The sequence below is a fragment of the Canis lupus genome, chromosome 3 (genome assembly GCF_048164855.1).
Source record: "Canis lupus baileyi chromosome 3, mCanLup2.hap1, whole genome shotgun sequence".
Classification (NCBI taxonomy): domain Eukaryota; kingdom Metazoa; phylum Chordata; class Mammalia; order Carnivora; family Canidae; genus Canis; species Canis lupus.
The window spans coordinates 33917087-33936073 of NC_132840.1; the positions used below are offsets into that span (position 1 = coordinate 33917087).

At 36.4% G+C, this 18987-nt stretch overlaps 2 protein-coding genes across 10 annotated transcripts in view; both read right to left on the minus strand.

Annotated features, from left to right (window-relative positions):
* IFT25 (intraflagellar transport 25) overlaps positions 1–18945 on the minus strand; it is a 28003-nt gene extending 9058 nt beyond the window's left edge. For 2 of the 9 annotated variants that reach the window (XM_072820306.1, XM_072820310.1), the window contains exons 1-3: positions 18873–18945; positions 12190–12260; positions 11227–11339 (exon numbers count right to left, since the gene is read on the minus strand). In XM_072820306.1, the coding sequence (XP_072676407.1) occupies positions 11227–11324 (98 nt within the window). In that variant the 5' untranslated portion in view covers positions 11325–11339; positions 12190–12260; positions 18873–18945. Of the gene's footprint in view, positions 1–11226; positions 11340–12189; positions 12261–18277; positions 18444–18513; positions 18610–18737 lie in introns of those variants that run through there. The other 7 variants (XM_072820307.1, XM_072820308.1, XM_072820309.1 and 4 more) reach the window with 7 other exon arrangements.
* On the minus strand, positions 1986–4139 carry LOC140630331 (prefoldin subunit 1). The gene has a single exon (XM_072820313.1). The coding sequence runs from the start codon at positions 2731–2733 to the stop codon at positions 2365–2367; it is 369 nt and encodes a 122-aa protein (XP_072676414.1). The 5' UTR covers positions 2734–4139; the 3' UTR covers positions 1986–2364.
* Positions 18946–18987: the final 42 nt, after the last annotated feature.

Below are 18987 nucleotides of genomic sequence, written 5' to 3' on the forward strand. Positions count from 1 at the left end.
AAGTTTTATTTTTGGTGAAATCCAGTTTTATTACTTGTTTCTTTTATGTTCAGTGATTTTTAAGAAGATTTTATTTATTTGAGAGAGGGAGGGAGAGAGCATGAGAAGGAGACAGGCAGAGGGAGAAGCAGACTCGCCATTGACCAGGGAGCCTGATGCAGGGCTGGATCCCGGGACCCTGAGACGGTGACCTGAGCTGAAGGCAGAGGCTCAATCAATGGAGCCACCCAGCTGCCCCATGTTTAGTGATTTTTATCTCTTAGAAATCTTTGCCTATCTCATTATCACAAAGGTATTTTCTGATGTTTTCTTCTTGAAGCTTAGTAATTTTAGCTCTGAGTGGAGATCTATGCTCCATCTTGCATTAACTTTTGCGTTTGATATGAGATAGGGGTAGAGGTTTGTTTTTATGAGTATGTTTATTCAGGTGTTTCAGCACCATTTATTAAAAGACTTTCCTCTTCTAACTGAACTACCTTGGTGTCTTTGCCTAAAATTAATGGACTACATATGGGTCGATCTGTCCCCTTCATTTTATTCCACTGACCTGTTTCTGTATCCTTTAGACTTCTGTTGAAAATTAATGGAGCTTGTATATGTGGGTCTATATTTCTGGGTTTTCTATTCTGTTCCATTGGTATATATGTCTATCTTTACAAAGATACCACACTATTTTGATTACTGTTATTTTTAAGTCTTAAAATCAAGTAACATAAATGCTCAAACTTTCTTTTTTTCAAATTATGCTGATTAGACTAGGACTTTGCATTTCCATATACATTTCAGAATCAAGTGTTTTATGTAAAAGTTGATTGAGATTTTGATCAACACTGTACTGAATCAATAGGTTATTTTAGGGAGAAATTGCCACCTTAACAATATTGAGTTTTCCAATCATGAATGTAGTATATCTTTTCATCTACTTAGTTAATTTTTCTCAGCAACATTTTATGGTTTTCAGTGTAAAAAGTCTTGCATAGCTTGTTTAAATTTATTCTTAATTCCTTTATGTTTTGACTACTATTGGAAATGGAATTTTTTAAACTTCAATTTCAAACTGTTTCCTGCTATTATATAGTAATAAAATTGATTTTTGCATATTGACCTACCTAAACTTAAAGCTCTAGTAGGCTTTAAAAAAAAAAAAAAAGATTCTGGGACACCTAGGTGGCTCAGCGGTTTAGCGCCTGCCTTTGGCCCAGGGCATGATCCTGGAGTCCCGGGATCGAGTCCCACATCGGGCTCCCTGCTTCTTCCTCTGCCTGTGTCTCTGCTTCTCTCTTTCTCTCTCTCTGTGTCTCTCATGAATAAATAAATAAAAATCTTTAAAAAAAAAGATTCCTTAGTTTTTTGTATATTCCTATGAAATATATATTTTTAAAGATTTTATTAATTTATTCATGAGACACACACAGAGAGAGAGAGGCAGAAGCAGGCTCCACGCAGGGAGCCCAATGTGGGACTCAATCCCAGCGGGATCACACCCTGGGCCAAAGGCAGGCGCCAAACCATTGAGCCACCCAGACGTCCCCCTATGAAATATTAATACAATCCATAAACAGACAATTTTACTCTAATTTTTATCCTTTTATGTCTTTTTTTTTGGGGGGGGGGCTTTATTGCATGGGCTAACACCTCCAGAACAATGCTGAATATGAACAGTGAAAGAAAAATTCTTGCTCTGCTTCTAATCTCAGGGGGAAAGCATTTATTATTTCACCACTAAGCTGAACCTGTTTAGTGGATGCCTTTATCAGATTGAGGAAGTTCCTTTCTCTTCTTTGTTTCCTAAGAATTGTTATCATGAATGAATGCTGAATTTTGTCAAATGCTTTTTCTTCATTTATTGGGATGATCATGATTTTTCTCCCTTGTTCTGGCAATGTGGTGAACTACACTCAACCTTGTATTCCTATGATAATGTGGTAAATATGCCAACCTTGCATTCCCAGGATTAATTCCATTTGCCAGATTCTATCTATCTATTTATTTATTTATTTATTTATTTATTTTTATTTATTTTTTTGGGGGGGGAACACATGCCTTTTATTGGTCTAAGGAGCATAACTAGTTCATAGGCTTGGGCAGAGCTCCCCTATCTGTATGGCTCCCATCTCCCTCTCCTGGGAGTTTGTGACTCACCCCCAGGGAGAAAAGTGTTCTGGACAGGGGTGGCAGACAGAGCCAGGATAAAAAATACAGAACTGGGGTCTGAAAGAGTATCATGGTGAAGTAGAAAACACAGGGTTATGAGATCATCCAAATAAAAAGTCCACCCGGGCAGAAGAGAAGTTTCTCCATGTAGGCCTCCCACCTGCCCTTGCCAGGAATGGGAGGGGGCAGGAAGCTTCGGCTGGAGATTTCCTACTGTGCCCTTCGTGCCATCAGCATCTCCCGGATGTTGTCCTCAGCTTCCTTTACACTCCGCTCCAGGTAGGATTTTTTCTGTTCTAGTTCTTTAATTTTTTCTTCTGCTATTTTCTGTTTCTCTAACAGCTGACTGTGAATTACCTCCTTGGACTGAAGAATAAACATTCTTCCTACACCTTCATACATGTTAGTCTCATCTACCAAAGTCATAATCTCTGTATCTGTAAGATGTGCGTGCTTTTTCGTTCTGTTTAGCTGTTCAATCTGTATGTCTGCAAGCTTCACCTTCTGTTGAGTGTCAATAACTTTGGCTTGAAGTTCTGTGAAGGCCTTCTTCAACTCCAGATCCACGGGAGCCGCCATCTTGGTTCACTCGGTGCGCCTGCCAGATTCTATTTATAAGGATTTTTGTGTCTATGTTCATAAAGGGTATTGGTCTTTAATTTCTGTTTTCATCCTTTTCTTTCCTTTCCTTGTAATGTCTTTTGTCAGGTTTTGATATCAGGCATGTTGTTCTCATAAAAAACAATTTGAGAAATATTTCCTGCTCTATTTTTGAAAGATCTATATTATTTTTTCTTCTAAATATTTGATAGAATTTATGCAACAGATACATGACTATTCCAATTTTCTATTTCATCTCTTGTCATTTTTATAGGTTGAGTTTTTTTAAAGCAATCTGTCCATTTAAATTGTCAAACTTATTAGCCTAAATTTGTTCTCTTTTTTAATTAAAAATATTTTAAAATTGAGGTATAGTTGACATATAACATATTAGTTTCAGGTATACAATATAATGAATTGATATCCTAAATATGTCCTTGATAGTGACTTACTAATCTTTTAGAAACTGTAGTGATACTGTTTCTTTCATTGCTGGTACTGGTAATTTATATTTTCTCTATTCTTTCTGGGTCAATCTTCCTAGACATTTATAACTTTTAATAATCTTTTTAGATAATCTATTTTGGCTTTGCTAATCTTTTTCTAATTGTTTATTTTATTGATTTCTGCTCTACCTTTATTTTCTTTTACTTTTTTGGGTATAATTTGCTCTTCTTTATCTAGTTTCCTATGTTAGAAATTTAATTATTGGTTTTTAAAAATTATTTTAAAGATAAAGTATTTATGCTATAAAAAATTTCCTTGGAAGCATCACTTTGGCTGCATCCACAAATGTGGATATATTGTATTTTCATTATCATTTGGTTAGAAATATCTTCTAACATCCCTTGTGATTTATTCTTTGACCCATGGGGTTATTTAGAAGTAGTACCATGTTTAATTTCTGAGTTTCAGGAATATTTTTCCAGATTTTTTTTTAATTTACTTATATCTTAATTACATAGGGGTCAGAGAACAAATTCTTTTTTTCTCCAGCTTTATTGCAATATAATCAGCATACAAAATTGTGTAAGTTTAAGGTGAACAACATGATGATTTGATATACTTACATGTTGGGAAACCATGTAGAGTTAGTTAACATATCCATCATCTCAAATGTACCATTTTTAAAAATATACATTCCCTAAGATTTCAATCTTTTGAAATTTATTGAGACTTTATGGTCCAGCACATTTCAGTGAATATTTAATGTATACTTCTTCCATGTGCCATTGTTGGTTATAACGTTGTATAAATGTCAATTCAGTCAAAGTGACTGACAGCGTTGTATAGATTATCCTATCTTTACTATGTCTTTACTAACTGTATCTTTAGATTTTGTCTGACTGCTTCATCATTACTGAAATAAAGGTGTTAAAATCTCCAACTATGATTGTAGATTTATTTCTCTTTCATCTGTCAGTTTTTGCTTTATGTGTTTTGAAGACTATCAGGTCAGTATACTTTAAGATTATTACCTCTTTCTAAAGAAAGGATGCTCAAAAATTATAAAATGTCCCCTTTATCTCTGGTAATTCTCCTTATCTTACATTCTACTTTGTCTGATATGAATAAGCCACAGCCACTTCTCTGTTTAGTATTTATAGGATGCATCTTTTTCATCCTTTTATTTTCAACCTATTTGTGACTTCATATTTAAAGTACACCTCTTACAGACAGCATATACCTGTGCTTTGTATTTTGACCCAGTCTGACAATTTGTTAATTTCCATCATTTAATTGAAGTGTTTAGCCTACTGGCATTTAATATAATTATGGATATGGCTAGGTTTAAGCCTACCATCTTGGTATTCATTTTCTATTTGTCCCTCCCAACTATTTTTTTCTTGTTCTATTTCTCTTTTCCTATCTACTTTTGACTAAATAAAAAAATAAAAAATAATTTAAAAAACTAAAATTCCATTTAATTTTCTTTTTGTGTGTGTGTCTATTCTCAAGGTCATAAGAACCTCATGATAGTTAATTTACATTGAACTCCACTTTTGTGCCATTACTTTCATATATTTTATAGTTATGTATAACATTTATTACATATATATATAATAAATCCCACAGTACAATGTGTTTCATTCCCATTAAGTGGTCAATTGGCTTTTTAAAAAATTAAAAGAAAAAGGATATTTTTTTACAGTTACCATTTCCAATATACTTAATTTCTTGCTGTAGATTTGAATTTCCATCTAGTATTATTAACACTTCAATGTGCAGAACTTCCTTTAACATTTTCTGTGATGTAGGTCTACTTGTGGTGAATAAAATGTCTCTATTTCACCCTCATATTTGAAGTACATATTAGCTAGATACAGAATTTTGAGTTGACAGGGGTTTTTTTGTTGTTTCTCTTTTCAGCATTTAAGATATTGTTCCAGTGTCACCTGTATTCCACTGTTTGTGATACAAAGTCAGCTGTCACTGGTACTACTGTTCCCCTGTAGTTAATGTGGGGTTTTTTTGTTTGTTTGTTTTTCTGCAGCTATTTAAAATGTTTTTCTTTATTTTTCAGCAGATTACAGTATGATCTATTTATATGTATCCTGCTTGGGGTTTGCTGAATTTCTTGGATTTTAAGTTGACCATTTTTTAATAAGATTGGAGAACATTAAGCCAAAAAGTAGAAACATCCTGAATATCCATCAGCTAATGAATGGATAAATAAAATATGCTATACCCATAAATGGAACATTAGTTGGCAATAAAAAGGAATGAAGCACTGATATTTGCTATAATATGAGTGAATGCTAAAAATATGTAAAGTGAAAGAAGCTAGTCACAGAAGACCATATGTATGATTCCATGTATAAGAACTCTCTGAATAGGCAAATCTAAAGAGATATAAAGTGTATTAGTGGGTGCCTAGGGCTGGTGGGAATAGGGGAAATATAAGGGGCAATGTTTTTTTGGGGGTGATGAAATGCCCTAAAATTGATTTTGGAGATGGCTGCATAACTCTGAACATGCTAGAACCCAATAAATTGTACATTTTAAATGGGTGAATTGCATTCTATGTGAACTATGTGTCAATAAAGCTGTTACCAAAAACAAAACAAAACAAAACAAGTCCAACTCACAATTCTGGATATTTTATATGATGCTTACTATTTCACAATTTATTTTTTATTTATATGGTTTTAAGTTTCATTTATTTAAATAACTTATAATTGCCCTCTGTTTCTCACATGATTTTAATAAAAATGACCAATATAACAACACCAAATGGCATGTAGAGATGTACTGGTTTTAAAAATGACATAGGGATGGCCTGGGTGGCTCAGTGGGCTAAGCCTCTGACTCTTGATTTTGGGTCAGGTGATGATCTCAGGGTGGTGAGACCAAGCCCTATGTCAGACTCTGCACTCAGTGTGGAGCCTGCCTGAGATTCTTTCTCTTCCACTGCTTCTGTTCCTCTGCCTGCTCTTTCTCTCTCTCAAAATAAATACATAAAATATTTTTAAAAATGACTTATATGATTATATAGTCAATTAATCTCTGACACAAAAAGGGCAAGAATATACAATGGGAAAAAGAGTCTCTTCAACACATGGTGTTGGGAAAACTGGTAGGCTAAATATAAAAGAATGAAACTGAAACTTGCTTACACCATACCCAAAAATAGATTCAAAATGCATTAAAGACCTGAATGTGAGACCTGAAACCATAAAATTCCTAGAAGAAAACATAGGCAGTAATACCTTAACATCTGTGGTAGAAACATTTTTCTAGATATATCCCCTTTGGCAATGGAAACAAAAACCAATTTAAACTATTGGGACTAAACCAAAATAAAAAGCTTTTACACAGTGAAGGAAACCATCAACAAAATAAAAAGACAACCCACCAAAAGAAAGAAGATATCCTCAAATGATATATATCCAATAAGAGGTTAATATCCAAAATATTGAAAGAATTTATACAACTCAACAGCAAAAAAACCCAAACAATCCAATTAAAAATGGGCAGAAGACATAAGCAAACACTTCACCAAAGAAGACATACAGATGGCCTAACAGACATATGAAAAGATGCTCAATATCACTAACCATCAGGGAAATATAAATCAAATCACAAAGAGATATCACCTCACATCTGTCAGGATGGCTAAAATCAATACAAGAAACAAGAAGTGTTGGCAAGGATGTGGAGAAAATGGAATGCTCATGCACTATTGGTGGAAATGCAAACTGGCACAGCCACTGTGGAAAACCATATGGAGGTTACTCAAAAGACTAAAAATAGAATCACCATATGATCCACTAATTCCACCACTAGGTATTTACCCAAAGAAAAAGAAAACACAAATTTGAAAAGATATGTGCACCCCCACATTTACTGCAGCATTATTTACAATAGGCAAGATATGGAAGCAACCCCAATGTCCATCCATAGATGAATGGAAAAAGAAGATGTGATATATGTACAATGGAATAATAGCCATTGAAAAGAATGAAACCTTGCCATTTGCAACACATGGGTGGAGCTAGAGAGTATAAAGCTAAGTGAAATAAATCAGTCAAGAAAAGACAAATACCTTATGATTTCACTCATATGTGGAATTTAAGAAACCAAGTAAGAAAAAAAAAAAAAAAACAGACTCATATAGAAAACAAACTGGTATTTGCTAGAGGAGAGGTGGGTGAGGGGATGGGTGAAACAGATGAAGGGGATTAGAGTATACTTGTGATGAGCACTGAATAATGTACAGAATTGTTGATTCATTGTATTTCACACCCAAAACTAATATAACGCTATGTTAAATTATACTGGAATTTAGAAAATAAATAAAATTTTAAATGACATATAACTGAATTCTCATATGTATAATGAAGTTATTAAAATGGTAGTTTTAAAGATTTATTTATTTTAGAGAAAGAGAGTGTGTGAGTGTGAGAGCATGGGGGTGGGGGAAAGGTCAGAGGGAGAGTCTCAAGCAGATTCTGTGCTGAGCATCTAACCCAATGTGGGGCTTGAGCTCATGACCCTGGGATCACAACCTGAGCCAAAACCAAGAATTGAATGCTTAACCCACTGTACCACCTAGGCAAACCAGCAGTTTTCTTTTAAATAAAGCTTTATAGCTAACAACTATTTAACATCTATTACCTCATGCGATTTTTTTTCACTACTCCTATGTAGTCAGGAAAGGTGGTGTTATCCCCATTTTTCAGATCAGAAAAGTGAAGCTCAAAGAGTAACACATATGCCTTTAGTCCAAGATAACATATATAGTTCACTTAACCAAGAATTTTAACTATAAATCTAGTATCCTACTAATTCTCTCTTCTACTTTTTCTTTTAACTTATTTTTTCCCTAGTATAGAACTTCCTTTCTCTTTTTTCATTGACATATTAAATACCAGAGAGCAAAAGTAGAGTCAAAGATAAGTAGAAATATAATTACTTTCTTTAACTTTTCTTTTTTTTAAAGATTTTATTTATTTATTCATGAGAAACACAGAGAGAGAGAGAGAGAGAGAGAGACAGGCAGAGAGAGAAGCAGGCTCCATGCTGCAAGCCCAACACGGGACTCGATCCTGGGTCTCCAGGACCAGGTCCTGGGCTGAACCGCTGAGCCACCCGGGCTGCCCTTTAACTCTTATTTCTGAGGAAATTGAGAATTGGGAGAAAACTATCTACTGGGGGCAATTTTATGGCACTGTTTTATCCAAATAATTATATGGTTATTTCCATTTGGACAAACCAACTTATGAGCAAAAAATAATTTTTATTTTTTTATTTTTTTATTTTTTTTATTATTTTTTTAAATTTTTATTTATTTATGATAGTCACAGAGAGAGAGAGAGGGGGGCGCAGAGACACAGGCAGAGGGAGAAGCAGGCTCCATGCACCGGGAGCCCGATGTGGGATTCGATCCCAGGTCTCCAGGATCGTGCCCTGGGCCAAAGGCAGGCGCCAAACCGCTGCGCCACCCAGGGATCCCCAAAAAATAATTTTTAATATTTACTACAAAAGTCTAATTGTTATTTGTCGTGAATGCATATACATTAAAAGTCTCTGATATGTTCTGTTCAATTATCAGGTCAGTATATACTTTTATTCTATATAGCTTCTATATAGTTTTCTATATATACTAAGAGTTAGTCTCTAAATGTTATGTCCTTAATTGTTCAGTAATATGGGCTAATCTTTGGAAAGATCTCTGTTTCTTTTTTTAATTTTTAAAAAGATTTATTTGAGAGCGAGAGAGAATGAGTGAGGGAAGGACAAAGGGACAAGCTATCTACTGAGCATGGAGCCCAACGTGGGGCTTGATTCCAGGACCTTGAGGTCATGACCTGAGCAGAATTCAGATGCTTAACCAACTGAGCCATCCTGGTGGCCCAGAAAGATCTCTATTTCTGAAAACAACTTAAGGTACATCTCTAGCTACCTGTGCATCCTCACAGCAGTTCCCACATTAATTTCTCTACTCCAAGGCAGAGTGGGATAAATAGCTATTACCTGAATTTCAGGAAATAAAAAACTAAGAAGGATTAAGAGGCACAGGTAAAAAACAGATGCTAAGTTTTGGATTCAAACCTAAAGTCTGGGGATCCCTGGGTGGCGCAGCGGTTTGGCGCCTGCCTTTGGCCCAGGGCGCGATCCTGGAGACCCGGGATCGAATCCCACGTCGGGCTCCCGGTGCATGGAGCCTGCTTCTCCTTCTGCCTATGTCTCTGCCTCTCTCTCTCTCTCTGTGTGACTATCATAAATAAATAAAAATTAAAAAAAAAAAAAAAAAAAAAAACAAACCTAAAGTCTGAGTAAAAAAAAAAAAACAAAAAAAACAAACCTAAAGTCTGAGTTATCATAGTATAGTACAAAAAAACCCAAACTGGGAGTTAGAAGACATGAGTGTTAATCTTGATTCCACCACTTGGTTATCTGTGTAATTCTGAACAAGTCATCTTTACCTACAATTATCCTTTTCCTCATCTTTACAATAAGGTTGAAAATACATTTTTAAAATATTTTACCTTATTTTCCAAGCTTACAGTGAGGGTCAAATGACATAACATCTATGAAACTACAAAGCCCTGTGCAAATATAAAATATGTGCATATATATGTGTGTGTGTTCTCGGCTACTTTCCAATATTAATTGAGTTTGATTAATATTTGATGGTCTAATTCAATAAGCTACTCAAAAACTATTTTAAGACATTCTAGAGTCAGGGATGCCTGAGTGGCAGAGTGGTTGAGTCTCTGCCTTTGGCTCAGATCATGATCCTGGGGTCCTCCAACAGAGTCATATAGCCGGTTCCCTACAGGGAGCCTGCTTTTCCCTTTGCCTATATCTCTGCCTCTCTGTGTGTCTCTCATGCATAAATAGATAAAATCCTTAAAAAAAAAAAAAAAAGGACATTCTGGAGACAAAGCTGAATAAGTCATAGTCTCTAACTTTTAGGAATTCATAGTTAAGAGAGGACACAAATATTAAAAATAAAGAATTATACAAAAAAGGGACAAAAAGATAATAGATGCATATACTAAATTCTTTGAGTCCAACAAAAAGGTAAACTAATCCTACATGAGGCCAAAAGGACAGATGTCAGAGAGGAGATAACAAGTAGGCTTAAAGGAAGCGGTTGAGTTGCTAGAATTTTATCCAGATACATGGAATTCACAATAGAACACAAAAATACCACAAGATCTGTGTTATAACTGGCTCTGCCTTTAGTTAAAACTAGTACTTGACCTCTTTGGACCTCTCTTACCACAATTCTAAAATGAAAGGTTTAGATAAGATACAATCCTAAGTCCTTCCAGCTCTAAAATTATATGATTCTATGAGTCAAACTCTGGTCATTGTACAGATGCCAAGAAAGAGAACTCAAGAGAGTAATAAAATAGTCACAACTATTAAAAAATGTTTTTCCATTAACCACTTTTTCTTGGAATTTAAAAGCCTAAGAATGATATTTATTTCACCTAGAATAAGCTCTAACACAGTAAGGAGAGGAAATTGGAATGCTATCAAGAAGCTGAGAACCAAACAATACAGGTGGAGAGCAGGAGGTTAAGCCTTCAGTTCAACAAAGATGTTGCTTAGACCACTAAGGAAATAGGCAATACATGAGAAGTTATAATGTTTTTATTCCTATTTACTAAAAAAAAACTTAGAATAAAATCATAGCCAGATATTAAAATGTACTCTTCCATAAAATGAGGTAGTTGTTGTTTGAAGTTTTGTCTTGTTAAACTACTTCTTAAAAAACTATTTACATAAGAGGTCACTTTTAAAATTATAAAGAAAAGGATCAAAAACCTAAGTATACTCAACTGAATTTGTTTCACAAATGGTACCTAAGGTGGATATTGTCAAGTAATGTACTTCATCAAACATTTATTAAACTATGTTTAAAAGTTCTAGTTGTTGTAAAGCATAATCCCAGTACTCAGGAGGTTCACTGACCTAATATCAAGGCTTTAAGGAAGAAAAAATAGTAACTCTTACCCATCAATCATATTTTCAGGTGGGTGTTTTTCATCACTTGATGTAGCTAAAATCACTTCAGCCCCCTCAGAGCTCAAACATAGATCAATTTTTCTCATCTTCAAGTGTTTAATCTGCAAGTAAAACAATAATAACAAAAGCAAATTCTTGACTCTCTGAACTTCATCGGAGTAAAGGGAGAAAGAAAGCCTGTTGCCTAGCACACAGCTTAACCACCAAGCTATTCAACAAGTGGGAGGGACTCTAACATGTTTATTTATGAAAGTAAACTTCTAACCTCTCCCAGGAATAATCTGTAAAATAGTGATTATTTCCACCACTCTACTTCACAAAAGACAACACTGACTACTCTGACAACATTTTTCTGATTCTAAAATTGAAAGTCCTCAATAATGATACAGAAATAGTTAACAGGCTAAGGTAACATAAATTAATGTGTAAAATTTTCAAACTATTTATATCATTATATTTCTGACATTAAAAAATAATCTGGAGCAAAAGAACAGATGTTTTCATGACTGTTGTGTTTTCTGTTTTTTGTTTTTCTTTTTTCTTTTTTTTAAAGTAAGCTCCACACCCAGCACAGAGCCCAGCACAGGGCTAGAACCCACAACTGTGAGATCAAGAGTCAGACTTTCAACCAACTGAGCCACCCAGGCACCCCACATGACTGTTTATCCATACATTTATCAACTGAAGTAGCAAATAATACTAGTCACATGTTAAAAGATATCTTACCATCATTACTTTTTGGAGCAGAATGTAAAATAAGAGAGAAGAAAAACTTTTGCTTATTATTAAATTCTAAATCAGTCACTTGGGTCATGGATTGAAAGACATTTCTATCGTATGGTAATATTTTCAGTTTAATAAAAATATATGTAAAAACATTGTTGAACTCTAACATGGACCCCGGTAGATTAGACAAAGAAGACTAGATAAGATTCTATCAGTCACACTCACCCTTCTCCTTGATCTGGTGGTAACAGGGCACAAACCAATATATAGATGCAAAGTGACTATGAAATCTGTATCTATAAAGAATGATAAGACAAAGAGTGTTTGGAAAAAGGAGAAAGGCTTCCAATACACTTCATATCCTGGCCTCTGGCTAACTTTAAAAAAAAAATGAAACTATTTCAAATAAATAATCAACATACTACAGAGAATGTCACATATTAAACAACTATATACCCACTGCCTAGATTTAATAAATGTTAACATTTTTACTCATCACCTTCCTGGTTCAAAGGTAAGAGCTATTCTGGAGTTGATGAATATCCCTCCTTACTATGTATTTATACTTTTATCAATACATATCCATAAACAATATGTACTGCCCTTTTAAAACTTAGACGCTTCCTCAGTATATATATCCTTGCTTTTTAAATTTAATATTATATTTTCAAGTTTTATCATGTTGATACATGTAAATCTACTTTGTTCATCTTAACTGCTGTCAGGTATTTCTCCATTTCTCTAATGATGAATATTTAGGTAGTTTCCAATTTTTTGCTATTATAAGCAAATTTGAAATGTACATCTTTGTGTATGTATCCTTAGTATATAGAGGAGAAAGTGTTTATGATAAAAGTCTCTTTCTTTACAGAAGTAAAATTGCAGAAACTTAGAATCAGCATATCTTCAAGTCAATAACTGATCAATTTGATCTTGAAATTTTAACAATTTACACTACCATCAGCAGTGTATAAGTGTTTCTGCTTCCTTATATTCTCACGAACTTGGTATTATTAGACATTTTGACTTTAGCTCATCTCATTGATGTGAAATGGTATCTCAATAAGGTTATAATTTGTATTTCCATGATTATTAGTGAAACTGAATACTGTTTCATATGATTATGGGCCATTCAGTCCTCTTTTTCTGTTATTTGCTTTTCCTCATCCTTTGCTCATTTTGCTATTGGAGTGCTTTTTAAAAATTTTGTTGTCCTTTTCCTTTTGATTTATAGGAATTTTTCAAATAAAACATTCTGGATACAAATCCTTTGTTATATGTGTCACAGATATCTCCTAGTCTGTAGCTTGAGTTTTCTTTTTCTTTTTTTTGTTTGTGTTTCCCCACCCCCACACACTTTTTAAAATTACTGAACTATAAAACATACATAAAGAAGAGAACACAAATCAGAAGTATATAGAGCAATACATTTTCACAAAGTTACCATACCCAGGTAACTATTCCCAGGGTAAAGAAATGGAATATTACCAGCACTTGAGAAGTCCTCCGCATGCCCCTTCCCAGTCACTTCCCTTCCCTCCTTCCCAAGATAAGCATGGTCCTTATTTCTAACAGATTAATTTTGCCTGAAATTTATATACATAGAATCATGCAGTTTGTATTCATTTGTATCTGGTTTCTTTCATTCATCATTATGTTTTTGAGATTTAGCCTTATTGCTGTGTCATAAAGTGCAACTAAGTAAAGCTGCAACCTAGCCCCAACCCAACTCAACCCCTAATAAGATCAGAGAAAACGTGCCCTAAGTGGAGCTTCCCAGGAAACTGGGCATAGGAACTGAAAAGCAAAGAAAGATTTCTGTGATCTTGGGTACTTAGCTCCCAAAGCCCTGATGGAGGAAACTGATCTCACTTCCAAATATCTGAAATCAAATGTAAACTGAAAGTATTTAAATAAAATTATAACTCAGTTTAATCCCTAGGTAGACTAAAGTGATCTGCCCCTTATCCTCCTGGCTGCAGGGCAAAGAAACTGGTGTGTCCTCTCTGGGAAAAAGCATTATTTACTTCAGTGTCTATTTTACATCCAATATACAAAATCACTTTAGCAGATCTATAGATGATCCGAGTACTGGAATTAGCAAAGATAGCTACTATAAATCTGTAGGGATTTATTGATCATATTATCAACCTGTAGAAAATATAGGCTTGTAGGGAGCCTGCTTCTCCCTCTGCCTATGTCTCTGACTCTGTCTCTCATGAATAAATAAATAAAATATCTTAAAAAAAAAAAAGAAATGGCAAGAAGATAGTTTTAAACACAAGTGCACTGATTATTCTATTAAATGTTAACAACCTAAACACTACATTATCAGACTGAATTTAAATAAACTCAACAGATACTCTTTTCAGGAAACACTGTAAATATAAGGATAGACTGAAAGTAAAAGGATAAAATAAGTCTTACTTAACATTTGATAAAGCAAATTCCTCTACTTAATTTTCAGAATTCTATGTTTTGTATCTTAATTATTAGAAAGATTTTTAAATTACAGAAAAATGGGGCACCTGGGTGGCTCAGTCGGTTAAGCATCTGCCTTCAGCTCAGGTCATGATTTCAGGCTCCCTGCTCAGTGTAGAGTCTGCTTCTCCCCCTCTCTCTGCCCATCTCCTTACTCATGTTCTATCTCTCTCAAATAAAATCTTTGGGGAAAAAAATGAACTAGAGGAAAAAAATTTCTTGAGATGTTGATTGTAATTTTGTTCCACATACAGATTAACTGGGAGAGAATACCGTGTTTATGATAATGAGTCTTCAAATACATGAACCTGGCATATCTCTTCATTTAAGACTTTTTAAAAAGATTTTATTTATTTATTCATGAAAAAGAGGGAGGAAGGCAGAGATAGAACCTGAGCCAAAGGCAGATGCTTAACCAACTAAGCCACCCAGGCAACCTTATTTAAGACTTCTTTTAAGCTTTGAAATGATTCTCTAGTTTTCCCCAAACATATCTTCACCTCTTTTGTTAGAGTTATTATTAGATGTCTTATGGTTTCTATTGTTATTATAAATGGGACATTTTAAAAAATAACATTATTTTTAAAAAGTCTTATTATTTACCATACAAGGAATATTTCCAACATTTCACCATTAAATTTGATGCTCACTGAAGGTTTTGTTAGACACTGTTCATCAGGTTATAGAAATTTTCTTCTCTTTTGGTGTGTTAGGTTTTATTTTTCCATGAACAAACACTGAATTTTATCAAATACTCTTCTAACATTTACTAAGATGATCTAGATTTTTCTACAGGTTGATAATATGATCAATTAAATCAAGATTTTTCTATTGTTATCATATCCCCAGTTCCTAGCATAAACTCAATTTACATGGCTAAGATATATTATCATTTTCATCCATAGTTGGGTTCAGTTTGGTAACATTTTATTTAGATTTTTTACAAATACATTTCTAAGTGAGATTGGTTATAATTTTCCTTTGTTATTCAGTCCTTATCTGTTTTTTTTAAGGTTTTATTTATTTACTTACTTGAGAGAGAAAGGGCATGGCATAGGGGAGGGGCAGCACAGGGAAAGAGACAAGCAAGAGACAAGCAGACTCTAAGCTGAGCTCAAACAGACTCTAAGTTGAGCTCAAAGTGCTGAGGTGGTGGCAGAGAGGGGACAGAGGCTTGATATCACAACCCTGAGATCATAACCTGAGCAGAAATCAAGAGTTGGATGCACAATGGACTGAGCCACCAAGGCACTCCTGTATCTAGTTTTATAATCAAGACTGTACTTCCAACATAAGTTAGAGAGCTTCCCCCTTTTCTAGTTGTTGGAGCAATTTGTATAAGACAGAAGGTTATTTGATCTCATAAGCCTGGTAAAATCTTTGTAAACAGAATTTTTTTTTTAATATTTCAGATTTTTTTCAGGTTTTCCATACCACCTTGAGTCAATCTTGAAATTTATATTTTGTAGAAATATTACCTATTTCTTCTTAGTTTTTATATTTATTGGCATAAGGTTCATTTTTTACTGGAATTTTAAAATCTACTATGATAGTGTTAAAAGTCATGACTGGTCAAGAAAAAAGGCATATGTTCTAACATTTTCTATTTGTGCCTCTTAACCTTTTTCTTGCATTTAATACTATTGATACCAGAGAACTAGTGTTAGATGAACATTGTTAGTCCTTAATTTGAAGATGATAAATTCCTAGAAATACAGATTGATGAACTCAGATATTAATTCTCAACAAAGTTCTAACATTATTAAATTTCATTATTAAAATGATAGCCCTGAAAACGTAAATGAGAGTAGTTGTACAATAGAAAGCAGCACTAACATTAGTTCACAAAGGTTATACCAAACCTATACATTTCTTTTTGCTTATTTGATAGAGTTACTAACCAATTAAGAACATGTTCTGAATATTTCAACAAAACTTTAGACAAAGCTTCTCAAGATTCCTATATGGACCAGACAGAGAAATGTGGATTGGGTGGCAGGCAGTACTTTAGGTAAATATTTATCTCTTTGGCTATGCTCAAAGAATGATGATTAATGGGACAAAATTAACTGTGAAAAACCTCTGTCCTCTCGCCATTCAACATTTTTATGAATTAAAGATAGAAAAAGTATCATCAATTTTGCAGATGACACAAAGCTGGGCTATCAGCTAACATGCTAGATGACAGAATTAGCACATAAAAAGATGTGAGCAAGCTAGAAAGATGAGATATGATGAACAATATATTTAATAACAATAAAGGCCTATACTTAAAAAGTCAATCACATAAGGATTGGTCTTGATTGGGGTGGCAGAACCAAATCTAGTCAGCCATTTGTTTTTATATGGCCTATGAGTTAAAGGATGCTTTTTATCTTAAAATACTATTTAAAATTAAAATAATATTTTATGACACATGAAGATTACATGAAACTATATGAAATCCATACTTCAGTATCCATGAATAGTTTTATTGGAACTTGGCCATGGTCAACCATTTATACATTGTTGATAGCTACTTTTACAGTGACACAGTAGTTGTGATAGAGACTATAAGGCTCAGAAAGTCTAAAATATTTATTATTTGGCCCTTTACAGAAAAAGTTTGCTGACCCTTGATCTAGATGTGTAAAACGTATACGTTTGGTTCATTATAGAGTCACACTGTAAGGCAAGAATGTACCATATCTGCCCCCAAAGGTAAAGGAATATAATCTTAGATTATATAAACTCTTTAGAGTTAAGGAGGAACTACATCCATCAAAATTTTTATTTATTTTTTTAAGTTTTAAAATTTATTTATTTATTTATTCATGAGAGAGAGAGAGAGAGAAAGAGAGAGAGAGGCAGAGACACAGACAGAGGGAGAAGCAGGCTCCATGCAGGGAGCCCGACACGGGATTCAATCCTGGGTCTCCAGGATCTTGCCCCGGGTTGAAGGCGGCACTAAACCACTGAGCCACCCGGGCTGCCTCCATCAAAATTTTCAGATACCAACTAAGGACCAGGCATTGCACTTGCTAGTAACGCAAAGACAACTACAACCTAAGATAGAGACGGTGACTAACATTTAGTTTTTGCCTTCAAGCTCAGAGTCAAGGAAAATGAACATGCATGCAACTAATATTATAATGTTATGTGCTAACAGTGTGAACTACATCCAGATACTACATCATTCTGGGTTGTATAAGTAGGACACTGTCAGGTTTGATATTGTCAGGGGAAAACATAAAGAAACCCACAGATAATGTTGCTTCCACTCCAAGGGTGCAGGTCTGCATTGTAGTCTAACGCCCCACCCTGGGATACCTTACTCCAAATAAATACACACGTATCCCCTCAAAGCCTAGATTATTAATGGGGGGTGCTCTCCTCTGCATTTTTAAGGTCCCTACCCCTGGACTTCTTCCCCGCTGCCTTATTCTGTAGTCTAACCTCAGGGCCACTTTTAGCCACCCTTTACTCTCCAGGTCACATGCCCTTTCTGGCCCTTCTTTCTGAAAACCTCGAGGGGTCAAGTCCGCAGTTCTCTTGATCCCTGCCTTGGCACTGTCCACATTACTGATGGGGGCCTTTTGTGTAAGTCAGGAAACAGCCAGGGCCCAGGGCTGGGTACCTCACTAGAAAGGCAAACCAGCTCTGACACCACCTCCTTGCCCCCGTCCCAGGTCATTCCTTTCAAGACCTCCCAGGGTCCTCAGGCTCAGGTTTGTGGACGCCCCACCCTAAATTACATAAAAGGTATTAAGTGACCCCACATCCTACACGAACTATATGGCTCCTAACATACGGGTTACGTGGCCCTTGAGAGGTTACAGTTTGGCAGGCTTACTCATTTCGATTTGCAATTGCTTTTCCCTTTGGGGAGTGAAAACATTATTCAGGGCTCAAAAAAGTTGGTGGATTGGCACGGGCGTCTCTAGGCCCGCGGGGGAATCAGACATCCCCCGTCCCTGCCCCGCGCCGTCAGCCTGCTCACGGCGCCCTCCGCCAGCTCCCCGCCCCGCCGGCCGCACGCAGCCCCGCTCCCACCGCCCCCGCCGCCGCCGCCGCCCCCGCCCCGCTCGCCTGCGCCTCCCGTTAGCTCCAGGCGCGCGGACGGTCCGGGCTCGGGATCTTCCTTCCGCTCCGCCCCGCGCGCCCCGCCCCCAGCCCCCAGCCCCGCCCCCTCTCCTCGGCCTCCCAGGAGCTCCCGGGGGCGCGCCCCTCCCGACTCTCCCGCAGGCCCCGCCCCCGCCCCCGAGGCGCGCGCCCCTCCCGACTCTCAGGCCGCGCCCTGCGCTCTCCCTTACGGAGCGGGGTGAGCCGCGCGGCCCCACCCGAGGGTCTTTCCCCGGCGAGGGCCGGAGCCCGCACCGCCTACCCTCCCTGGGGCTTGCAGCACCCGGGGACCCGCCTTCGCGCCGGCACGCACGCGCAGTGCCCACCTCTCCCGGATCCGAGCCCTCGGCCCTCGGGTCTCCAGCCCAGGGCCCGGCCCCGCCTCCCGCCCGGCCCCGCCTCCGGCCCGGCCCCGCCCCTCATGCCGGGTCCCGCGCACGC